Consider the following 26,340-nt stretch of genomic DNA (forward strand, 5'->3'; position numbering starts at 1 on the left):
ACTAGACGCGATGATGTTGCTAAGCACTGCCCATGCCACTTATGTTATTATTTACAGGGTAATAACTTCAAAGGGGAAACATTAAAGGAGTAGAACAAGAAAAAAGAGGAGTTGAACAAATGAGGAAAGATGAATGATGCAGAGTGCTAGCAAATTTTGTTGCCATTTGTTTGGGAAGGTCATTATTTGCACTTTTGTGGCTACCCTTTATGGGGTAAATCAGCATCTCAAATATAACAAAAAATATGAGCAGTGTATAGTGTTAAACCTACCACTCATCACAGAAGTCTTGGCACAAAGGAACAAACTCAATACCAGCAGTGTAGTTGGGATTGATCCAGTGAGCAGCATGTGGGGAACACTGGTAAAAGCACTCAATTTTCTTCATGTAATCCTCGCAGCTACCATTGAGAGAGAGAGAGAGAGAAAAAAAACAAACAAGTAAATCTGCTTCTCAGCACCCAAGATTATAGCCCACAATTTCCAACATGTTTCAACAGGACCCATCACTATAGATTATATGGAGAAATTTAAACCCATCCTCTTGTTCTATTTGCGTACAGATTGTAAACTCATTCTGTCAATGTTGGGTGCAGGTTCTGCCTGTGTAATTACTGGAACTGGACAAATCATGCAAAATAAGCTTATCAATATTCACTCTAATTTTTAAACTAATTAGTCAGATTTCGGGCCCTTTTGTATTTGCTTTCTATGAACATCTGAGCCACAGAATTATTGCTGAAATAGCCAAGTTCAAGGCAGTAATAAAATGTAGCATCAGACCAGAGCATAAAACTTTGTTTCTGTGTTATATTCTTTTGATTTTACCAGTAGTTAGATCTTCCCATTGTCCAGCAGAAGTTACTGTAAAACCACATGTAATAGTTCTCCTGGGAGAGGCAGGCAATAGTGGTTACTTTTGCAAATATGATTTTGCTTAATTGTTTGCACTTTCAGTCTTTAATTTGTGTAGCCTGACAAGTTTTACAACTCTAAAAATCTAGCAAAGAACTATGAGCTGCAATTAGGAAAATATTCTTTATAATTACAAAGCTCCCCAACCTATGAGAATTTTTCTCATTATTTGCAAGTTTCCTTTCTGACTTCCCTTTTTTTTAATTATTTTTAATTTTTTTTTAATTTTTTTAAGACTTAATCTAATTTATCTGATTTTTTAAGGAAAGGAGAAGTTCCTGTCTTTACAAATCACAAGCTAGATTCAATGGTATGCTCCATCTGCTTTGCATTGCTACAGCAGTACAAAGATGGCATTGTAAACAGGGCTTAATCAGCCAGTTAAACTAGGTTTATTACTGGTTTGTATTGCCAGACAATTGCACACCAGAGAGAGGATACTTGGGAATCTGGTTCTACGTTTGTTAAAAAAGCAGGTCTTAAGAGCTCTTACTTCCTTTATGAGATGGCAGAACCCCCTCTGCTTGCATAAAGCATGCTTTAGGCTTTGAGTGAAGAGAGAAGGAGCAGAGAGGAGCTGGGAGGAGGAGGGGCCAAGGTGGGGGCAGCTGCTCTAGGCAGCATCTCCAGGAAAATATGGCATTTCCATCAGAAATTCCAGAGGGAGCTAATGTTGGCAGTTTGAGCTAGTATAGGATAGTTCTATTGCACCAGGAGAAAGACAATATCAAACCTCGCTTACGATTTACTGAGAATCCCACATCTGTTCCAGTAGCTGTTGTTTACTCGAATTACCGGTGAATGAGCCAACTGCTCAGTGAAATTTGCATAGCAACAAGAAGCTGTTGGAAATAAAACAAAGATACTACAATGAGAGTTTACTGTAACACTCAAAATCTGGAAAACTCCAAATTTAGAATTAATCTTTTTTTTTTTTTTTTTTGGCACACACTCCAAAATGGTAACAACTAGGATGGAAGATGTACAAAAGGAAGATTTTCTATGACTTGTAAGTGTTGTATCTTGGAAATGACAATGTGACTGCTGATTAAGTGGGACTGAACTGGCATCAGTATTGTTTAATGAGAATGTACTTTAGTCACTACCAAGAAGTTAACTGGTGTTTAACCAGCTGTCATATGCTGGAGGAGTGAAATTTATGAACTTCAGCCTTTGAATATGGAAGTTACCAAATAAAGAAGGAAAAAAAAACAGAGGACTTGTAGGGAATATTGGTTTTATTCTTATATCCAGCCCAGCATTTTAATTTTCTACATTTTCATGCTATTTTCCAAAGACCTCTACTTTTACCTAGGTCCGAAAGTTGATCAGGACAATAATTTGTGCACTAGTACATCACAGGATGACCATGTTATATTTTAAATATTCTTATAAACGCTCAAGTAAATGGAATTACAACAGGATGAAATCTGGATCATATATTTTTGAAATTCAGTTAGTGAAGCCAACTGGACTAAAAGAGAGCAGTATCTGGCTCTGCATTTGGCACCTGATGTAGTAAGGAAAAAGCCAATAAAAGTTGCTTTTCAAACAAAACACCTATTGTAAATATTGCCCTGTGTTAAAATAATTAAAAGTATGGTAGAGACTGTGAGTATCCAGATACAAAGGTCAGCTTGTAAATTATTCTGAAATTTTTGTTCTAAAGATTAAACAGCTCTTACATTCTGCGTACAGTGTGCATTCATGCATATCCGGCTCAGGGCTTGGTCTATTCTTGTGACTTCCTCCCTCCAGACATCTGTTCCTTTTGCAGGTAGAAGTTGCTAGGATAGCAAAAAGTAGCACTACAACAAACTTGAACATCTTCATTCTGCACTTGCCCTGTAAGGAAAGTAAACATTTTGGGCAGGGTGTTCATCTCTGGGAAAAGTTTGGTATGAAATTTCAGCTCAGTTATAACACCAAAAGAAAAGGATATTTAGAAAAGGAGAAAAATAAAAATGTACTAAGCGAAGATGAGTAAATATTTATACATACATTTGTCCCTTTTCTCTTTCACGCTACCTTAATATTATTAATAGACATAATTTAAGGCAAGAGGGACAACTGACTGAGATCAAGGACTGAACCTTAATGCAGTTGTTGATTCACAAGAATATTCACATTAACGCATTAAATCAGACTGCGTCCCTTCTCTGCCCCTGCCCTGCCTACGTAGGACAGTGGCTGGCACTAGCTGCTTTAGAAGGAAGTGGAATAATAATGTCTGTTTCTTATGCAGCACTTTTCATTGATTAGATCTCAAAGCACTTTATCCTCACAAGACCACTGTGAGATAAGGAAACATTTAGTATCCCCATTTTACAGATGGGGAACAGCGGCACACAGAGGCAAAGTGACATCCAAAATCCACCCTCTCTATACACTCATTATTATGTATAACTCTGTCTTGTCCTCTCTTGTTGATCTCCTCATAACTAAATAGTCTTAATCTTTTTAGTTTTTTTCCATATGGAAGTTCTTTCAGACAAATCATTTTTGCAGCTTGTTTCTAACTCCTTGATATTTGTGCTATATCCTTTTTGAGATAGGGTGGGTAGCCTGGAGAGTGGTATTAAGAGTGTCATAAGGAGGAGGGAGAAAACTTGTTCTTTTTGGCCTCTGAGGATAGAACAAGAGGCAATGGACTTAAACTGCAGCAAGGGAGGTTTAGGTTGGACTTTCAGAAAAAGTTCCGAACCGTGAGAGTGGTCAAGCAGTGGAATAAATTGCCAAGGGAGGTTGTGGAATCTCCATTGCTGGAGATATTTAAGAACAGGTTAGACAGATGTCTATCAGGGATGGTTTAGACAATACTTGGTCCTGCCATTGGGGCAGGGGGCTGGACTCGATGGCCTCTCAAGGTCCCTTCCAGTCCTAGTGTTCTATGATTCTATTTCAGTAAAGAGCAGTATGTTGATTTATATAATGGAATCATAATATTTGCAATATTGTTTCCATTCCATTCCTTATGAATTCTAACATTTTTGTTTGCTTTTTTGGCCTCTAGTGCACATTGAGCATAGATTTTCATTGAACTATCCACAATGATGACCGCGGGTAACATTTTTAAAGGCACTTAAGTAACTGAGGACCCTAATTCTCTTATGTCCCTTAGTCATTTTTGAAGTGCCACTTACTTCCTAAGTCACTCTGGCTTTCTTAAACATTTATTCATGTCTTTTTTCCTGATCTGTTCAGTTAATTTATAACTCTGTAACGTATACCCTTTAAGCAATATATTATTGTGATAAATTATATACGGTTGATAAAAAATTGTGGACAGCAAAATTAATTCTAAATAGCTAATTTTAAAAGCAATAAATGATTTCAGGTCTCATAGAGATACACTGCTGTTAATTTATCATGATATAACTCTGTGATGACAGCATGGATAAACTTTTCCAGGTTTCTGTTCAATCCTTTAGAAATTATGCTTTTCATATAGTTACAGGTGAACTTATACTAATTAATATTAAGACAATGGGCCAGCTCCTCAGCTGGTGTAAACTGATGTTGCCTAGTTGACTTGAGCTGATTTAAAAAAGCAGAGGTTCTGGGCCAATATTTTCTGCAGATGATGAATCCAAAAATTAAAGATAAAAATAACTGAGACCAAACATTTCCCCAAAACGCAGACTGCAAAATGAACTATTCATGTAAATCTAGAACCCTCAGCATAAACTACATGATAATTATTTGTGCATATTATCAAAAATGACCTGCAATCCTCAGGGAAAACTCCCCATGAACTTTACTGGAGAGTTTTGCCTGAGTAGGAACTGAAGGATCAGTCCCTATATTACCTTTCAGCATAAAGAAAATAAAATATTACAGGAAAAGAAAGCTGTCTCTGCAATTTGATTGCTGTTTACTCACCTCCCCTGCTGTCTCTGTGTTTGCTACCACTTCCCAAAATTGAAAAATTTGAACATTCTCCTTTCTCTTTATATCATCTGGTATCAGTAACCCAAGGTTTGTTTGCTCCAGGAAAGTTCCTTGACCCTTTGGAAAGCTAGCAGGTTATCTCAGGAACACACACAACAGTTACACAAACTGACCTGCACATAACTGTTTGTTTTCTTGTTCACCATTAGTGATGTGCAGAGGTACAATATATACACATTTTTTTAAATAAGCAAAAAACCCAACAAAAACAACCCCCCTTCCCACAAAAAATTATCAAAAGTTATAGGAGGTATAGAAACCTTTCATGGCTGATAGCATTAACCACTGGTTCTTAACCTGGGGTGCACGCACCCCTAGGGGTGCGTGATGTGCTTTCTGGAAGTGTGAGACATGCCAGATTTTTTTAGAAGGTAAATCATCAAAAACACAAATTAAGCACAGCCATGTAAGTATAACTACGTTGTTTCATCAAACTTATGTATGAATTCAGTTAGCTGCTGTTAGCACGTCGGTTACAGTTTACTTCCACAGCAAAACTCCGCAATATCTCTGGATAATACTTGCATATTTTTGTATGCCTATTGTACTGTTATTTGTGGCAAATAATAACCTAAACTATTTTACATATATTTAATATGCATTTAAAAATGTATAGGCCCCTCTCATCTCTATTTTTGAAGAGGTATGAGAACATACTTGATTTTTGATAAGGGGTGCAAGAACATATTTTGAGAACCAAAGGGGTGCAGGCTGCAGTAAAGGTTAAGAACCACTGGTATAAACCCAAATTTAACTAACGTGGGTTCAGAAGAAATATCCTCGGTGAATAGGTTATCCTGTCTATCTAGTGCAGGGTTTCTTGCATCTTCCTTTGAAGCATATCACACTAGCCATTGTTAAAGACATGATATTGAGCAGCATTGATTAGCGGTCTGATCCTCTATAACAATTCCTATGTTCTCATTTATTATGATTATGATAGTTTGTATGGCAATGGATCAGGACACTGCTGTATTATACAACCACTATCTTGCTTTTAATGAGCGTTCTGCATAACGTAGTAATGCTAAGCTTTTAACTATGGATAGGAACCTGTTTAAGCAGCAGCTCACTTAGTAGCATGCCATGGTCCTGTATCGCCATATGGCATGTCAAAGGAGAAGTAGAAGGTCTGCGTAGCATCCCTGCATGTGTATTTTACGTTGGAGATGTGGCAGCACCAATCACTGCAGAAGGAGTGAGGAAAATTACAGCCAAATACAGACACTGTGCAAACAGATTGGCTTTGGCAGTGTTTTAAACTCACTGTGTACTCAGTTTGCATGGATGTAAATGGCTCCACAAGGTCTGAGGAAGCTGAGAGTTGGGACGGATTTAATTTGTGGATAAACAGATTCCAGAGCACAAGGGACCATCAGATCATCCAGTCTGATCTCATATATAACACAGGGCTACAGAATTTCATCCAGCTATTTGCAGCCCTGAGCCATATAATTTGGTTGTGTCTGCACTAGCTCTTCTGTCTGGCAGGAGTGTTAAAAAAACCAACCCAACCGACAAAAGTTTCATTGACGAAAGCGCTCATGTGGACAGCACTATGTTGGTAGCAGACGTGCTCACACTGACACAGCTACCACCGCTCAATGAAGGGGAGTTAATTTTGTGGAAGGATCCAACCCTCTTGCAGCTGCAGCAGGGAAGCATGTGAGAAGGGGCTGTAAGGTCTGGAGTATAGACATGGGCCTTGTGTATGGTTAAAGCTTCTTTTCCAGAAAGGTATTCAGTGCCAATCTTTATTTGAAGACACCAAGAAATGAAGAATCACCATTTCCTGTGGCTTCACACTGGCGAGAAGCAAAAACCAACCAATCAATGACAAAACACATCTCACTGACCTGGCTACTAACAAGCAAAAAATAAAAAAGGCTCCGAGCTGCAGGCACCCTTGCTCCAGGCCTGGTGTGGGAGAGGGGGTGCAAAGGCTTGCTGCAGGCTGGATCAAGTAAACAGGGAGCTGGGTCTGGCCATAGGTTCCACACCCTGTTCTAAGGTGACCAGATGTCCTAATTTCATAGGGGCAGTCCCAGTATTTGGGGCATTTGGCTTATATAGGCGTCTATTGCCTCCTCACACGCTGTCCTGATTTTTCAGACTTGCTATCTGGTCACCTTTGTTTGTTCCAACTGTTAATGACCTTCACTGTAAAGCTGTTGTGCCTTGTTTCCTGTCTTAATTTGTCTGGTTTAAGTTCTGTCCTTGATTTTTTTTTTGTGTGCCTTTCTCCACTAGAGCTGTTTAATAGCTGATATTTTTCTCTCTGTGCAGATACTCAGTTTCAAGTGGAGTGTCCTGAGGCTCAGTTCTGGGGCTGGTGTTGGTCAACATCTTTATTAATGGCCTGGATGAGGGATTGGATTGCACCCTCAGCAAGTTTGAGGATTACACCAAGCTACGGGGAGGGGTAGATATGTTGGAGGGTACAGATAGGATCCAGAGGGACCTGGATAAATTGGAGGATTGGGCCAAAAGAAATCTGATGCAGTTCAACAAGGAGAAGTGTAGAGTCCTGCATTTGGTGCAGAAGAATCCCAAGCATTGGACACCAACTGGCTAAGTGGCAGTACAGTGGAAAGGGATCTAGGGATTACTGAGGAACAAAGGCTGGATACAAGTAAACAGTGTGCCCTTGTAGCCAAGAAGGCTAATGGCATATTGGGGTGCATTAGGAGGAACATTTTGAGCAGATCTATAGAAGCTGTTATTCCCCTCTATTTGGCACTGGTGAGGCCACATCTGGAGTATTGAGTCCAGTTTTGGGCTCCCCGGTATGAAAAGGATGTGCATGTGCTGGAGCAGGTTCAGCGGAATGTAATGAAAATGATTAAGCGGCTGGAGCACATGACCTATGAGGAGAGGCTGAGGGATTTGGGCTTGTTTAGTTTGCAGAAGAGAAGACTGAGGGATGATCTGATAGCATCCTTCAACTTCCTGAAGGGGAGCTCTAACGGGGATGGAGAGAAACTCTTCATAGTGGTGACAGACAACAGAATAAGGAACAATTGTCTGAAGTTATAGAAGGAGAGTAGTAGTTTGGATATCAGAAAAAACTACTTCACCAGGAGGGTGGTGAAGCACTGGAATGCTCTGTCTAGAGAGGTGGCTGAATCTCCATTCCTAGAGGTTTTTAAGTTCCAGCTTGACAACATCCTGGCTGGGATGACTTAGTTGGGGTTGATCCTACTTGAAGCAGGGGACTGGACTCGATGACCTCCTGAGGTCCCTTCCAGGCCTAGGATTCTATGATTCTGTGATTTATACATAGAGATGTGGGAGTGTTACAACAGTGTTAATTAGGCTAATTCATTCAGGATGGATATGGCCCACTTCCCACAGGGACAAAAGATGAAATTGGAAAATTACTGTAACAAGATAGCCATTCCCTTTGTCTTTTCAGACCCATTCTAATGGTCTAAATTTTGCACATGAATTCCAGCTTATCAGTTTCACATTGCAGTCTCACATTAGTAGATGTCCATGTGAATGAACCTGTGATGGTGTGGCTGATGGGGATAGGTCCCATGATGAAGTCACTAAGGTAGATGTTTGGTCACAGGGTTTGTTGCAGGGATTGATTCCTTAGTGAGTATTTCTGATGTGGGGTATGTTGGTGGTGAGTAGGTATTCAGGTTGGTGACTGCATGTCAGTGAGGACTGGCCTGCCTCCCAAAGTCTATGAGAGTGAGTGATTGTCACCTAGGATAGGTTGTGGATCCTTAATGATGTGCTGGAGAGGTTTTAGCTGGGGGATGCAGAGAGTGGCCAGTGGCAGTCTGTTGCTTTTTTTGGGGTGGGGGTCGGAGAGTGTTTGTCCTGTAGTGGGGGACTTTGGGTACCCTCCTGGCCCTGTGAGTTTGTTTCTTCCCTTCCCCAAGCATGTACTGTAGTTTTAAGGATCTTTGATACAGATCCTGTAGATGTTTGCTTCTGTCTGAAAGACTGGAGTAAATGTAGTTGTATCTTAGATTAAGGACTTAGACTTCTAGGCATCACCTTTCTCTTGGGCAAAAATCTTCAATTTGCTCCCTCCAGACTGCAAAGTTTAGCTGCAGACTTTGGCAGTTCACTAGGTCACTTCAGCAAATCTGACTCCATTTCCATTCCTGCGGTTCTATTCTCTCAGATGCAGTGACAGCTATTCAGTGAGCAACCAGCTGTCACAAAGGAATGTACTATTTGTTCAGAATACAGGCATTCAGAGACTTTGGCAGATCTAAAATACTTCAGGTGTTCTCTTTCTGGTCACAGGGTGTATCTATATGGGGTGGGGAGCGGGAAAAGAAGGGGAAAAAAGTGTGTGGGGGAAGTCATCATCATCAACAACCATGGACTCAGCATCCATTGGTATCTGATGCCTCCCTCACTATTTCCTTCCACCTTTCCCCATCCAGTGTAGAGTGGCTTAGTTTCTGTAGACTAGCTCAGCACCAATTTGCTACATCATCTACCCATTCTCTGTGGGGTCTGCCTCTCCTATTTGAACCATCCATTATGCCAAACACCAGGGTCTTGACTTTTTGCTTGTCATTCATTCTGCAGCAGTAAGAACTTGCAGAGAGTTGGAAAGTTGGTTTAGAACAAGTAGAGGTATGAGACAAGGAGATCCGATATCGTCAAGTATCTTCATCACGCAACTAGAGAGAGGGATGGACAAGATCAAGGAGTAGGTAAAAGAGCTATTAGTGCACAAGATGAGAATTAACAACTTGTGGTTCACAGATGATATAGTTATCATTGAGGAAGAAGGGAACCTAGTGAGAATGGCATTCAAAGACAAGGTGCTCATGAACAAGAAGGCTGTGCAGCAATGGACGAGAAATTGCACCGATCTGTACAAACCACAGTTGTACCTGAGTGTGTCAGAGAGACTGAAGAACTGAGAGAGATACCATCGCTGAGCATCAAGAGTGAGACTGGTATTTTGAAGGAGGAAGCAGAAAGAGCAGTGAACTGACAAAAAGAGCCCTCAAAATGATAAGATCATGAGAGAGATGATCAAATATGGCGGAGAAAGTATGATTCAGGAAATACACGGACTATGTAATATAGCATAGAAAGAAGGGAATGAACCTAAGGAATGGACAAGATCCGTGCTAGTGGCAATCACAAGCAAGGAAGCGCATTGTAGTGCAAGAATTACAGAATGATTGCCCTTATGAGTCATCTAGGCAAGGTGCTGATTATGTTATTGATGGAGAGACTGAGATTGCAGATAGAAGAACATCTAGCAGATGAGCAAGCGGGATTTGGGAAAGATAGAAGTACCACACAGCAGATATTGGCACTACGATTGATAGTGGGGGTATCATTAATAGGCTGTCATTAATAGGCTGTCATGTAACATTTATTATTTTACACATGGATGGAAAAATAGCGGGAACTGGGTCACTTACAGAAAGAACAAGATGGCATAGCAAGCAAAAAAGCTAGAGCCATATATCCAGCTCAGAATAGCGATGTTGAAAATGAAGATCATGTACGCAGTCTGAATAGAATGTCAAGTGAGAAGCCTTAGTAACATATTTGCTTGGGAGAGCAACTTCTGCTTTGGAAACATGTTGGCTAATTTTTGGTTTAATTATTGCTTTACATTGGGTATTAATAGTAAAGGTGAAGTATTGGTGAAAATACTTCCTTTTGTCCTTATACTTTGCATAAGTTTAGCTGTATTCTAGCATATACTGTCTGGTTTTACTTATTTTTTTATGTTTTCATAATGAGGTTTATGAATCTAATTGTTTCTCCATGCTGAATATTTCTTTTCCAGATCCAATCGTGTACTGTAGCAATATGTCCAAGAGTCATAAAAATGCTCAGGATTGATTTGTGTTCTTTCCTTTCTGAAACTGTGATGCATGGGTACATTGTGGAAGCATATTAGGCTGTATTTTGTACTCTTCTAAGGCTGTACAAAATGCCTTTAGATTAGCTGAAGAAGGCAAATGAAGAATTTTAGCTGTGTATGGGAGTTCTCTACCATCTCTGCATCAGCTCTCCCTAGTCCACAGAGTAAAAGGAAGCAAGGTATCCTGGAGGCGTTCTGCACATGTGATATAGGGACAATGTGCAGGGAGTCTTGGCACAGCAACACTGAGTATGCTTACTTGATCTTGGAGCAAGTGATCCTGAATGAGGGAGCCACAACCTGCTCACTGTAGTCCCCCACTTCTGTTTCATATGAGTGAGCATGAATTAAATGGAGATGCTACATTTATTAATATTGTCCCTCTTTGTTTCTTTTTGATTTTATGGAATATCCCATCTCCTGAGAAATTTAGTTGGCAGCTTAAGTACCGCAAAACTGGCCGTTAGACAAACTATGTTCTTCCCCCACTCATCCTTATTTTAAAATTGTTATACAAATGCCCACTTTAAAACAATGCTCTCCTATTTCACATGTAAGAAAACATGACTGATTTTATATAATAGTTGAAGACGTAAAATACTTAGAAGCATTATTATTATAATTCATAATTTGCATGATTTTATGTGATCTAGGATAATCAGATCTTAACAAATTCATTACCTGGTCTTGAGTAAGTTATCTCACTTTTCTTTACAGGAATAAATTAAATGATAAAAGTCTGCCTAAGAGGAGTAGTCAGTATGTTTCTAAGGCAGACCGAGATATTCAACAAACAGAAGCCTCCATAAACACTGTGTTGTCTTTTTCCCCTGCAGTTAAGTTTTCTTTGTTGGAACATTAAGTGGACAGGTGTGATCAAGTATAAGGAATCACACTGAATCAAAAGAAGAGACTTTTTCAGAAGAGATGACATTTAAAAGTGTCCAAGAGGCTGCTCTGCTAAACTCAGAAATGATTGGCACCTAACCTCAAAGGCAAGGATCCAATCAATTTATGAACAGGCATGATGCCATCCTAACAGACTAACACTAACACAGACAAGCCAAAGCTCCAGGAATGTTCTTCATTTATGGTTGCTGAGTGGAAGATTCCCAGATGGGAATTTCTAAAATGACTTAGTCTTACACAATTATGATTAAAAGGGATTGCTGTTACTAATCCAGCATTAAGACTGAATAACTTTCAGGAAGAATTTAAATATTTTCAACAATTTTAAAACGATCCCACTTGTTTACATCAACAAATCATTAAAGCATGTATTCTGCTGCTGTGCATTCCTATAAAAAGCCCAGAGAATTTAGAACATCTGTCTCCAGGCCAGAGTCATTCAAACATTTTCAGCAGGGCAAAGCTGAAGAAAGAACTATTTTCCAGAGCAATGGAATGCTTCTTGATTTGTGCATGACAATACGGGGGGGAGGGGACAAAATAAAAACCTTTGACAGTTGATTTTTGCTGAATATCACTCCAGAATCAGGCATATTATAGTCTCAAAAGTCAGTCAATATTTAAAGACAAAGCATTTATAGTTTTATATGTAGTCACAATGAGGCAGCCCTTAGTCTGTATCTTCACAAAACAAACAAAATGCATTTTAAAAATTAACAAAGTAATTTATTAGGTGATGACCTTTTGTGGGGCAGACCCACTTCTTCATATCTGGAAAATTCTGATAAATAAAAACTGACATGAAGGGAATTTAACAGAAGAATAGAAAATAATGAAATAAAAACTGATGAAATGAGCTGGATAGGACAGAAAGAGGGAGAAGAAAATTACTGCAAAGTGTCTATTAAGTTAAGTGGGCTGGCTGGGATCACAAAAAATATCAAAAAAGGGGAAACTGTCCTTGTAATGTAACAGAGAGATAGTTGTGTTAGTCTACATTCTATCAAAACAAAAAAGCAGTCCAGTAGCACTTTAAAGACTGACAAAATAGTTTATTAGTTGTTGAGCTTTTGTGGGAGAGACCCACTTCTTCAGCCCATAGCCGTACTAGAACAGACTCAATATGTGAGGCACAGAGAACCAAAAATACCCAGGTCTGTCAACCTTGATAACTATTTTTGGTTCTCTGGGCCTTAAATATTGAGTCTGTTCTGGTACGGCTATGGTCTGAAGAAGTGCGTCTCTTCCACGAAAGTTCACCACCTAATAAACTATTTTGTCAGTCTTTAAAGTGCTACTGGACTGCTTTTTTGTCTTTGTAATGCATAAGGTAATTGATATCTTGGTACAGAATGAGGTGTAGAGTATCAAACTTGAGAATGAATTGCAATTCAGATGTCTATGACTACCTCAAATGAATCAGGAGATGAGGAGTTAAAGATATACGGTCTGGTTACTCCTTGAGAAACAATCAGTACAGTTAATTTTTTTCCCAGTGTCAAAAGATGGTAAACTCCATTTTCATTTGTTCTCCATTCCAGTCCGACTGTAGGAAAATCCTAGGCAAAAATATTATAGAGTTATAACCTTTGGTTGGTCAACTGATGATTATCTTCATGTTTTTTCTGCATATTTTTTGATCTGCCCTTGGAGCTGACCACAGAAGAACTGGGCCGTAACATCTACTCACACACTTCTGAGACTAATAGGACAAAAATGTTGTTGTTTTATTTTATTATTGTTTGGGAGGGGTTAAAAAACAGGCACTACTTTCCACCCAAACAATGGAACTGTCTACACATGCTCCCTCCTTTTGGAGGGGGCGTATTATGTGGCACTTCTGAAGATGCTAATGAGGTGCAAAAGGGGGGGGCACATGTAGACCCAGCTTAAACGATGTCCATACAAGTTATGAAAATAATAAACTATTCATAATAGACTGTACAGATGTTCAAAAGATATGATTATGTGAAATCTCTGCAGGGCTCTGTGATTATAGCTTCCCTGCAGTGGGCTTTGAATATGTCCATGAACTTTACTGGATTCCTTAGGCTTTGCTTTCCCTCAGCCAGACTGGATTCTGTAAGGTTCCTTGAAAATGGCTCTCTCCTGAGATTTTAAAAAGTGGAGTTCCCTTCCAAATGCTCCACTCTTTATGGTGCTGTGAAACATCTCTCACATGGGATGGTGCAGCTCTGTGATCCCATCTCTGTTTTGTCTTTTCTTGAGCAATACAATAGGTAGCAATATAGACACTTAAATTTATCATCCCTGGATGAGTGAATATAGGTAGGAGTGGAGGTGTGTGAAATTTCACAAAGGGGGAAGGGCCACAGCACAATTGACTGCTGCCTTTCAGGCTCATCAATCTAATTAAAAATGCTGAAATGTGTTCCTCATTTTTGTAGGTGTATTTACACGTATATACTGATTAATAAAGTTTGTACATTCTACATACTTATTTTCTCACATGTGCCGAATTGTCTTTTTTTTTGGTTACGTGAACATAACCGAAATTTCCGCACAGGGGTGTGTATGTCGGGGGGGGGGGGGCTGCTAATGGCAAGGATGAAAAGGGGGATGTGGTGTAAAAAGTTTGCTCCCCTCCCCCAGGTTAAGGTCTTTACCGAGGCAGACGAGGCCGTTTGCTTCTCCTTCACCTTCTGTTCCTGGCAGGGGCAGATGTCGCTGCTGTGGCTACATTTTCTTCCTCTTTCTGAGACGGGCCTTGCACCCACCGCAGCGGGAGACCAAGGAAAGCTGAGACTCTGCTGCCACGTCCGGGCAATGAGCCTGAGGCACAGGGTAGCCGGAGTGGCAGGGCGGGCTGGCTCCCGGCCTGCTGGGGTTGTGGGGGGCTGGCTGGCTCTGCAATAGGGTGACTGCCCGCCAGATCTCACTGTGGCCGATCCCAGGCTGCCTTGCGCCCCTCGGCCTCGCACCTCGTCCCTGTCAGCTTGGCTCGTGCCCCCGCCGCCCCTCCCGACGTCGCGCGCCCTCGACACCGCCCCCTTCTCGCCCGCCTCGCGCCGCGTCTCCCGCCCTCCGTCTGCTCTCGCGCCCCGGCCGGCCCGCTCGCCCGCCCGGGCGCTGCCGGCTTCTCGCGAGAGCCGGGGAAGGGGGCGGGGCCGCGGCCGCGCTCGTTCCCTGCAGCGGGCCGCCCTGACAGGAGGGAGGCAGCGGCCGTGGCCGCCCCGCTCTCTCTGCTGTGTGGGGAGAGGCGTCGCCGGCTCGGCTCTCCCCCCCCCCCCCTCCGACTCACGCCAGCCATGGCCCGCTGCGCGCCGCGGGGGTCTCCGCTCCGCCGTTGAGGAGCCGCCGCAGCCGCCATGAAGAAGGGCCGCTCCCGGGGCGAGAAAGCGGGGCCCCCGCCGCCCCCCAGGCGGGAACCGGGCCAGGCGGCCGCCGCCGCCGCCGAGCGGAGAGCTGCCCCCGCGGGGGGCGGCAGGAGGGAGCCGCAGGACGCCAAGGTCCCGGGCGCCACCTGCGGGGAGGCGAAGAAGGTAAAGGGGGCCCGTGTGGGGCGGGGCTGCGGGGGTACCGCGGGGCTGGCGGGACAGGCGCCCGGGTGGAGGGGAGGCTGCGCGCACCCGCGTTGCGGGTAGGTGCTTGGTGTGAGGCGGGCGTCGTGACTGAGCTTCCTCGGGGACGGGGACCCGGTGCGGCTTGTCGCAGCCAGGCGGCAGCAGCAGCGGCGGGTGGGTCTGGGTGTAGAGCGGGCAGGGGGACTGGGGTGAGTGGTGGCGGCATGCGGGGAGTTGCTGCTGGGGCGTACAGTAGGTTGTAGGTGGCAGCTAGAGCTGGCATGGCTCTGATGGGGTTAGGTGGACGCGCCTGGGAGCTGGAGGTGCGTGTAGATCTGTTTTGGGGGGCACATGGAGCAGCCTTATGGGGTAGCAGCACTTGTTGAAAATGCCCCCCTCCACTCCTCCTCAGTGCATCCTGTTCACATTCAGTTGATCCTGGCAAGGCAAAGGATTGAGAAACAAGGGAAGATAGAAAGTGTAACTGAGATACTAGTAAATCAAAAATAGAATCAAGGTCTACTGTAGTTTGTATGTGTGAAGCAGTGATTTTCAGTTGGTGTACTGTGGCACACTGTTGTGCCCTGAGACCTGTGCAAGACTGCAATGAAATGATGTCAATTCCCCTCCCTCTGGCTCTGCGAAGAAGGGAGAGGGAAGCAATTGTTAATCCCCTTGCCAACTGGAGCTCAAGCAGCAAAGGTGCCTGAGTCCCAGCTGGCATGGGGTCGGTCAATTTCCCCTTCTGGTAGCTCTTTGCAGAGCTACCTTGTGGGGAAATGCTGACCCTGCAGGAGCCCATTAGCACCCAGAGGCAGCTGAAATACTGCTTCCCAGCCGGAAGAGGCTGGTGAGGAGCCCATGTCCCCACCCTGCTGTGGCAAGGGCATACGGGGTTCAGTGGGCTGGTGGGGAGGGTAGTCTGCTCTCAGGAGTGGCCTTACCCATTCCCCATGATTAATCAAGTAACCACTGAAATTTTCAGGGTTATTCAACATCCTATTTGATCCCTGTTTAGTTTGTTGTATGTACTATTATGTTGCAAACGTAGTAAGACCATAACCAGAGTAAATGTAAGTAAATGTGATATTTTTGAGGTATCGATTCAGCTGAAAAGAGTGGGGTGTGCTGTGGAAGTGTATGTCTAACTGAAATGTGCTGTTACTGTCAAGGTTGTGAACCAATGGTGTAAAGTACTAGATAAATGCAAAGTGTTATTATGGATCTTTTACTTGAAGCCCCATCTGTATGAGTGAAGGGAGGCAGGGGAAAGGAATGTAGCAGAATCCAGCTTTTAGTAATATGCTGACTACTCGTACTATAATATGATTATAGTTTACTGAATGATCTTACCCAGGTTAATATTAAATTGTCTATGATGTATCTGTAGAACTGATGCCTATTGTCTTGGTTCTTGATGCAAGTAATTGGTATTGTGCCCAGACAACTGACCTTCTGTATTATAGTTATCTACATTTTCTAACTATGTTTTAAAATAAAAATCCATGACATTTCACCTTTTCATACCCAGCTTCTTATTTCCCTCCCTTTAAATATAATTTTTTTCTAATTCAAGGTCCAAATAATAAATTAGACATTTTGAGAATTTTCTGAAGTAAGAGTAGAAAGGTTAAGATCCTAAGATTTAGTTTGGCCATTGGTAAGCACAATGTAACACATTTAGTTTAATTTTTTTCTCACTGTTTCCCCCAGAATATGGCAGATAAGATGAGCATACAGTAGACTCCTGACTTACATGATTTTGATTTGCACATTTCTTGGAATAATGCAAGTTGAAATCAAAAATTACTGCCAGGCTACTGCTTCCCTCCCACCGGGCCCTGCTGCACCACTGGTCCTACCTCTGCTCATGGCTGCCCCTCTGAGAACTGGAAGGGTTCGGCAGTCATGGTGAAGACAGTGGTGGCTCCAGGTGCTTGCTGGCTGGTGCAGTGGTGCTGCTTGCAGCACTCACCCTGCTGTTCTAACTGCCCTGGTCCCGCAGCTTGGGGTGGTGAGAGCTGCAGGGTGAGTACTGTGAGCAGCACTGCCACGCCAGCCAGCGGATGCCCAGCGCCATGGACCGGGGCAGCGAGAGCAGGAGGATGAGCATCGTGAGCAGTACAGCTGTGCTGGAGCTGCAAAACCACAGATCGGGATGGGAAGAGCAACAGGGTGAGCACCACAAACAGTGATGCCGCACCAGCCAGCAGGCACCTGGAGCCACGAAGCCACAGACGGGTGTGGCGAGAGCAGCAGGTTGAGCGCTATGAGCAGCACCACTGTGCCAGTCAGTGGGCGACAGGAGCTGCGAAGCCACGGTCTGGGGCGGCAAGAGCAGCAAGGTGAGCGCTGCGAGCAGTGCTGCCACACCAGCCAGTTGGTGCCTGTCTCTTTTGTGGCTGCTGAGCCCTTTTCCACTCATAGCCCTAGCCTGGGGGAACCCCAGGGTGGCAGAATGACCCACTCCCTAGGCTAGCTCTTTGCCTCTCTCCCATCCTCCTACCGACTTGCACAAAATTTGACATACATGTGGTTGCTCAGAAAAGATGGGTAAGCATTTTTAGTGACTGATTTATTTGTGGGGTACAAAATGTACAGTAAGTGTACAGATTGCTGTGGTGAAATAGTGGGTCATTTTATTTGGCCATTTTGAGAATATTTTAAAAATAGAGCTCTCTGGACTCTATTTAATGTTAGCTAAGCAAATCCAAGTCTAGAATTTCTTTGTAAATGACAAATTTTCTGCTATATGGATTGTAGGTATTTTTAAATGATTAACTGCACTTGATGAGATATGACAAGTTTATGTCCATGCAATGATTAGAACATGAGTACAGCAAACATTTTCATATCTGGCAGCCCTGGGATGGAGAGAGATCGCCAGATATTGCGGATGACTGACAGGAATACCTAGCAATGCATAACACTAAAGAGAAATAATATTAGACAAACAAATAAAAAAGTGTGCAGAGTACTTTATTTACCAACAACACTAGTAATGTACCCTGTAATCTTACACGTATTTGCTGTACAGTAGGGTTTCAATATTAATTAAATTATTTGCGAGTGGCCGTGAGTGGCTGCTTCCCCCGGGGCACTGGGGAAGCAGGAAGCTCTGGCTGCCACCGCTTCCCATGGGGTTCTGGGGAAGCAGGGAGCGGTGGCTGCTGTCACTTCAGTGGGACCCCAAGCAGGGAGCGCCGGCTGCCATATTCACGAAATTCAACATTTGCAAGGGTTCTCAACGCAGAACCCTCACGAATGTTGAGATCCTTCTATAGTTATTTGTATCAACTTTTGCTATACTGTACTTACAGAAGACATAACTAAAATTTACTTATGGTTAAAATGCTGGTTATTTGAGAGTTCTGGATAATAGAATGCTGGATATCAGAGTTTACTGTACTAATATAGCGTGATGGCATTAAGAATAGATTTCTAGTTGGTATTTTATTTTTGCAAATGATTACTTTCTAAATCTTTGCAGATAACATTATGAGTAATTTCACTTTTATAGATTATAAAAATCAATCTGCTACGGGCCTGTGGCTTCATTGGCTGCAGTTACAACTGCTTGTCTTTTTAAGGTTCGTTTGATGCATTGAAACTGAGAAGAATGTGTTTATGAAATGAGGTATTAGAAATAACTTTACTAATGTAGATCACTTTTATTTTGAAGTATAATGCCTGGAACAGGGAACTAGCTTCATAGAAAATATGCTTAGTTAGCTGTTAAACTGTTAGTCATAGATACATGGACTCATATTTTGATAGACTGTTCCTCTACTTTTGTTTTATATCAGTCTGTAAGCTATGTGGATATATATGTTGGTGAGAAGCTCAGAACCTACTGACCTGCTGGGAAAAGGGAAATTGCTGGAATTCTTATTAGCATTCTGCCCGTGGATTCCTCATGGGGGTAGCATGTGTGTGGGGGTGGGCAATTTTTGTTGGCTTTTGGCCAAAAGATGTCTGATAAAATTTAAGTCTTAGGTTTGTCTGCCCTTGCTGTGCTGTATTTTTGTCAAATTCTGAGTTTGGCATTTTACAGGGAAACTAATCAGAATCTTGTTAATCTCACATTGCTGCTTATTGCTAGAGTTATGAGCTGCCCTAGAATGATTTGTGAACATAGACAGAACTGAATTGCTTTACATTTATTCTTATATGGAAGGTTATCTTTGCAACTAGAAGAAATAGAAACTTTTAAATGAAATCGTAAATTCTTCATGAGATTGGTGTATGTGCCATCACTCACCACTAAAAAGTAGGTAAATGGATTTTTGAACTTCATATTAATGAATGGACCTGGGATGCTACTGAAAGGTCACTGTTGTTGCTACATTTGTGGGTAGGTACTGTGTGTCGCCTTAGGTGTGATGGTTAGCTTAGGTGGAAAAGAGGTGGAAGTTGCAGTACTGTCAAGAACTGCTACTTACGCATGTTAAAATGATTTGGGAATCAAGTGGTGCACTAGCTCAGACACCTAACTGTGTGATCTTATTATTGTTACACTTGTGCTTCCTTTCTGCCTAAGTTATGTAATAAATCCATCATGTCACACTGTTGATTGGAAAAATTAAAATGCATCAAAACAGTGTCAAGTTAGGTCCCATCCTTGCAATTGAGTTCATGTGGATGGCACAGACTTCAGTGCTACTGTGCAAATGGCATGTTCCACACACTTGGATCTGATTGCAGGACCAGTAGCAAAACAGGGTCCTTTTTAAAAATTGTCGTCTTGGCTCCCCATTAAAATTGTGATGACATAAAGGAACATCTATGGCAGCAAAATGTTAATTATGATTTGAATGTTGTCTGTGTTCTTGATGTTACACAAAGCAGGAAAATATCCCTACTCCTTGAATTTATAGTGTATAGTGGACCACAAGCTAAATATGAGTCAACAGTGTGATGCTGTTGCAAAAAAAGCAAACATGATTCTGGGATACATTAACAGGTGTGTTGTGAACAAGACATGAGAAGTCATTCTTCCGCTCTACTCTGCGCTGGTTAGGCCTCAGCTGGAGTATAGTGTCCAGTTCTGGGCACCGCAGTTCAAAAAAGATGTGGAGAAACTAGAGAGGGTCCAAAAAAGAGCCGCAAGAATGATAAAAGGGCTAGAGAATGTGACCTATGAAGAAAGGTTGAAAGAATTGGGCTTGTTTAGTTTGGAAGAGGGAAGATTGAGGGGAGACATGATAGCAGTTTTCAGGTATCTAAAAGGGTGTCATAAGGAGGAGGGAGAAAACTTGTTCTTCTTGGCCTCTGAGGATAGAACAAGAGGCAACGGGCTTAAACTGCAGCAAGGGAGGTTTAGGTTGGACATTAGGAAAAAGTTCTTAACTGTCAGGATGGTCAAACAGTGGAATAAATTGCCAAGGGAGGTTGTGGAATCTCCATCGCTGGAGATATTTAAGAACAGGTTAGATAGATGTCCATCAGGGATGGTTTAGACAGTACTTGGTCCTGCCATGAGGGCAGGGGGCTGGACTCGATGGCCTCTCGAGGTCCCTTCCAGTCCTAGGGTTCTATGATTAGACTGTTATATGCAAATAAGGCATTTCAAATACAGTTATGTATTAAATGCAAGAAAAGTATGCTAAAAGAACATTAAGGTTGCAAAGTGAACCACTCACAATTTAGGGAATGGCAGAATTAAAACTGCATGTTCCTTCTGTCCACAGAAGAAGCTTGATCCATCCCCAGTCTCCTGCAGGGAGCTGCCAGGCCAAGTTGGCATTCCAGCCCCCTGTGCTCCACCAGGGGGCGCTGCCTCCAGCCTGGCCTCGCTGCTTCCCTGTGGGGTTGCCAGCTGGTTGCCTTCCTGCCTGGCTGTCTGGTCGGGTAATATCCCTTGTCCTTCCTGACAAGACGTTGCCAGATGAGAGAGTGCTGATTTTTAGAGGTGCAATGTGCACTGAAATAGAAATAATGGAAATATACTCAAGTGCGTCTCCCCTAAAATAAACAGAATATTGTCTGCATGATTATTATCCATTAAAACCTTTTAAATGACATTTCTTCAACTCATTACTGTGCAGGATCTTGGCTTAATTTGGAAGACCATATCAACAGAAAATATATCTTTTCTGTGGTATTGCAAGCACTGGTGGATCACCAGGCTTATTTTAACAAATCAGCTTGGGATGATCAGGGAAGGTTCATGGTGCTTGCATCTTTAAGAATGCAAGACTGCTCGGAAAGCTGCAAGAAGGGATTTTTTCCAGACCAAATGGTTACTATTGGGGTTGTTAACATACCAGTAGTGTTCATAGGAGACTACGCACACCCCTTACTCCTGTAGTTCATGAAGCCTTATGCTGGCCCCTGTGACAGCAGCAAGGAACAGTATAACTACATGCTCGGCAGGTGTAGATGACAGTTGAATGTGCCTTTGGCCATTTGAAAGGCCCCTGCCATGGCCTACTCACAAGATCTGTCATCAGTAGTTGGGGGAGGGGGGGAAGATTCCCAATGGTTATAGCTGCTTGCTGTGTGCTTTAAAATATTTGTGAAGCAACAGAGTAAAAGTTTCTGCCAGGATGGAGGGCAGAGGTGGAAGTTTCTGATGATTTGGAGCATCCAGATACCAGGGGTGTAAGAAGAACTTAATAGGGAGATGTATGGCACAAGGAGGCTTTGAAAGACCATTTTAATAATGAGCCCCAATAATGTATGTGCTGTCTGGCATTGTGTGTATGGGTTGCTTTGTTCTGGGTTTTGCTTCAGCACCCTGGTGGTATGAACCTTGTAATGAGTACTATATGTGTAGTCATATAACATTGTAAATGCGCCTATGCTATTATCTGTGAATGTCAGTCACAGTCCGCATATGTGGTGAACTAAAAATGATCTCAGTTTCCATAGATGGACTTTTATTCTAAATGTAGGCAAGTAGACACATTTATAAACTTCATAAATACATGGAAAAGAATCTTTGAAGGGGGAAGAACAGTTATTTCCGTTCCACAAACACATACACTAACCGTATCTCTTCAAGGTCAAGGTATGTGTGGATGTGATGTCCCATGGGGCAGATTGGTAGGGGAGGCATAGCATCCTTAGAGAGAGAGAGAGAGAGAGAGAGTGTGTGTGTGTGTGTGTGTGTGTGTGTGTGTGTGTGTGTGTGTGTGTAAGGAGGTCCCAGATTGCCATTCTCTGTGAATTGTGAGCGTGGATCTGTTGGATCTGAAGTTCAAAAAAAAATAAAGTCTCCAGCATGTCTGTTTGCTCGAAGTGCTAGCATCTCCTGCTGTCTCTCTCTCTGTCTCTCTTTCTATTCATCATGTCTGTGACAGTGATACTCCCAAGTCCTGTGCTTGATATCTAAAACACCAGAGGCTTGCAGGATCTCTTGAAATATATCATCGTGTGTCCTCTTCATTGTTCTTCTTATCTATGTGAACTGCTCCACTGGCACGGGTGGAGAGATCCTCGAGGCCACATCTGCAGCTGCAAAAGATCCAATTCATAGAGATGCTATTATGAGTGTATTCTCAAGACAAATGGAGACTTGATATAGTGAATTCAGCCCTTGATCCACACAAGTTTGTAAACGCTACATTCTTGGGACTCATTGAGCACGGTGTTAGTCCTAGCCATTGTGAAGATCCTCCAGGGAAGGAGGTGAGTTGGGATAATAAGGCGTAGCATATGTGGCAAGATGAGAAGACTAGCTTAAAAATAAATTTGTAAATGGAAGTTTTACCTTTGTACGTTGTCTTATTTGGTGAAGTGATTTATACAAAACTTACATGCTTAGAGTTTTGGATCATTGTGTTTTAGTGAGTATAAATTCACAAATCTTGAAAATATGCAGCAATTGGAGAGGAAATACTGAAGAAGTATGTAGCAGATAAGTAGGATTTGATCATTTGTATGGACATAAATATAGCTGCCTTCAACTTTGCCCCTGGAATGACATCAGGGTCCACCACGCACATCTGAGATGTAGTTTTTTTCAGTGAGAGTTCAAAAACAAAGAAAAATTGGCAGAAAAATTGTTTTGCAAGATTTAGATACATTATACAGAACACCTTCGTTGGACGCTATGTATCTTTTTTTTAAACTTTTATATTTTTAGCAGACAAGGCAATATATACAATGGGAAGCTGAGAAACTGCCATCACTAATCAAAGTTCCAGCCATCTCAAACTGGTTTGAACACCTACTTAGAAATATTTATGTGGATAGAACAGTTTAACTGAGTACTGGCATCATGTTTCACAGACAGTAATAATTTTAGCTTGTGGGTAATGAAGGCCAAAAAGGAACAGCTCCTTTGTGCGTCTTGGTACTGACTGGATCCATATGCTTCTAGCCTGTGTGCTGTGGTCGTGCCTGCTGAAGTAATTGCCGAATGGCATGGGAAGGTGCCTTACCACCACAGTGGAAGAAATAAAGCATCCCTCCATAGAAACCTTTGGAAGAAGATTGCAGACTACTTGCAAGAAAGAGGAAGTTGGAAGTTTCCTCAAGATTGCTGTGGAGAATTGAGATATCCTTGTGTACATAAACTGTTCTGCATGGCCTCCTTTGCCTAGCTGTTTAGGGGAATACAAGTAGATAGAAACTCTGCCTCTGCTGGTTATTACACTACTACTTCTAACATAGTTTAAAAAGTAAATGAATGGATACGTCTTTGCAATATCAAAGCAAAACGTGTACTTACTGTGGAGGCTCCTTCCCTTGCCTCAGGCTCACCTATACTGCTCTGGAGTCAAAAACAGTTCTTGGCTTGCTGCTCCACTGGATTTCCTGGCTGCTTATTCCCCATAATGGCTGTCATTCTTTTCTTTGTCCAACACCACATCCTCACTGTTAACTCTGGGGACTTGCAAGTCTGACTCCAGTGTGTTCATGAGGCTTTAGGGGGATAGTGGTGGGGTTTTTGTCAAGGATGGCATGCAGCTCGTGGTAAAAGTGCAGAACTGCAGATATGCCATGAGCAATTGGTACACCTGCTGCAGCTCCTTGGGTTTAGTGTGGCACTCCTGTGGTCCTCCTTGTAGCCCTTCTCCCCCAGATCCTGAGCAATCTTTTCTCATATTGACATTCTGTAGCTGGTTTGGCACCATGCCTGCACAACCTCTTCTTTCCATAGCACAGGAGATCTATCATGTCCTTGTAATCCAGGCACATCTGCAGTCTGTAGTTAGCATGATCATCTGGGCAGTTGCTAGGTGAGCTCTCCACACTGAGCAGATAGGAAATGGAATTTCATAAATTCATGAGGATTTAGAGGGAAGGCGTGTATGCCTCTGTATCTGGATGCTGGGCAGTGGAGTTCAAAATAGTGACCACAGTTGTCGGGGTAGGACATTGTGGGACATCTTCTGGAGACAACTGAAGTCAGTGTAAGTTATGCAGTATCTACGCTGCAGAGGCCTAATGTCATGGGCTCAGTGGTGCCCGTATTTGGCCTTATATGGTCCCTGAGGGTGGCAGCCCCTTCTTAGGGAATCTGCTCACACCACGGTAGCCCCTCTTCCTGGGACTGCACATCTCAGAGCCTTCAGCGTGCCTCTGTGCACTATGGTCCCTCTTGGGGAGTCCACTTGCTGTGGATTCCTAGAGCTTTCACTCCCAGAGGGAGTGGTGCCAGCCCTGTTCTCCAGAAGCCAGTGTGTCCAGGTAGCAAAAAACCAGAAGGGTTTATTGAGCATTGAACACAGCATAGGAACTCTCAGGACTTGTAAGTCTGGCCTCTCTGAGTCTCCCCTACATCCAGGTGGGCTCTGCCTGATCTGTTCCCTGCCCCCTCTTCTTCTAGCTGAGCCTCCAGGATTCCCACCCCACCTCCAACAGCTCCTGCCTCATTCTTTATCCCCCATCCAGGTAAATAGGCGTTGCCTGGGCCCACCTCTCCTCTCATGCATCCTTTATTTCCTCCTGGCTGAAAACAGCTGATCAGGTCACTGGGGTCCTCTCCCTGTTGCCTATTCCACTGGCCAGAATTGGCTGTGCCATCTGAGCTGGGTGTTGAGGTCTCCAGTCATTGGTGTCTGCATTCTGTGCTGGTCCCTGCAACAACAAACTCCCACTCCCCTCACGTTGCTAAATCAGTAACACCCAGGGATGCTTATCACTACCTTGTCTGAATGCAAAACCTTTGAACCCTGCAACAAGTCCTCCACTTGACCACAGCTAATTACGTTGACCTAAGCACTGTGCCTCTCATGGAGGTGGAGTTAAGGTAGCATAGCAGGTGAATTAAATTGGTGGTGGCAACATTTTAGTGTAGACATTTCTAGAGGTAGGTTGATGTAAGTTGCCTTTGATATAATTTTGTAGTATAGACTAAATGTCAGAGAAATCACTACTCTTTAGTTATCTGCAGGAAGACTTCATTAGTGTGGTTTTATAATTCTTGTCATGTATTGACAGTTTTGTCTGGCTTGACATGAGAAGTGTGTTATTTCCAGATGGTTTATGTAGACAGATTTTGCTGTCAAAGAATTGGAATTCTGATTTGGAGAGCACATACACTTTAAATGGTAGTGGGATCTTTTGCTGGAAAAGAGAAATTTTCTTAATCACTTTCACCAAACCAGATAAAAGTGAATTCTTCTCCCATTCCATCAGGCTGATAGATAAATCTTCACAAGCCACTTTTCCCTAAAAATTTTTTATCCTACCAATGTTCCCATGTTATTCTCTGCCTCTTTTATTGTTAAGAGTGCATTTGAAGTGCCCCACTATTCTTTTTGTCCAATGCCTAGCGCTATGAATGGAAAGACTATGCGCTCCACCTGTGGAGCTTTCTTTGGTTGCTTTTACTCTCAACCCAAACTAGGCTAAGATTAATTTAGATACATGTTTATAGTACTAATATGAGCTGGATAGCAATTTAATATTGTTAAATTGGGTACACACAGTATGTTAGGGTTTTAGAGTCCATCCTGCATGGTGTGATCTTAGTTTATAAAACTAATTTGAATAGCATATATTCCGGTGGTCTGCTGTCTGTCGGTAAATTACTGATAGTCAAAATGGAAAAGCCTTATTAGCACATGTAGTTCACCCACACCAAAGTTTGGTTCATGAGTCACCTTTTTCTTTTTTTGTAGGCAGCATCATTGAGACAAGCTTTGGAACAGCAGCTGGGCATGGATTTCTCTCTTCTTGCCCCTTTAGTCTTGGAGATATTTTTATTGACTTTATTCCAAAACA

General features: G+C 42.6%; 2 protein-coding genes across 4 annotated transcripts in view; one reads left to right on the plus strand and one right to left on the minus strand.

Annotated features, from left to right (window-relative positions):
• Positions 1-14,987, minus strand: part of LOC142017923 (riboflavin-binding protein-like) — a 40,357-nt gene extending 25,370 nt beyond the window's left edge. The window contains exons 1-4 of the mRNA XM_075003276.1: positions 14,901-14,987; positions 2,601-2,760; positions 1,658-1,757; positions 273-401 (exon numbers count right to left, since the gene is read on the minus strand). Coding sequence (XP_074859377.1) covers positions 273-401; positions 1,658-1,757; positions 2,601-2,760; positions 14,901-14,969 — 458 coding nt within the window. The 5' untranslated portion in view covers positions 14,970-14,987. The remainder of the gene's footprint in view (positions 1-272; positions 402-1,657; positions 1,758-2,600; positions 2,761-14,900) is intronic.
• The window catches only part of MAST2 (microtubule associated serine/threonine kinase 2), a 258,995-nt gene continuing 247,622 nt past the window's right edge, over positions 14,968-26,340 (plus strand). For all 3 annotated transcript variants that reach the window (XM_075003275.1, XM_075003272.1, XM_075003273.1), the window contains exon 1: positions 14,968-15,141. In XM_075003275.1, coding sequence (XP_074859376.1) covers positions 14,968-15,141 — 174 coding nt within the window. The remainder of the gene's footprint in view (positions 15,142-26,340) is intronic.

This window comes from Carettochelys insculpta, chromosome 9 (assembly GCF_033958435.1).
Source record: "Carettochelys insculpta isolate YL-2023 chromosome 9, ASM3395843v1, whole genome shotgun sequence".
NCBI classification, from domain to species: Eukaryota; Metazoa; Chordata; order Testudines; family Carettochelyidae; genus Carettochelys; species Carettochelys insculpta.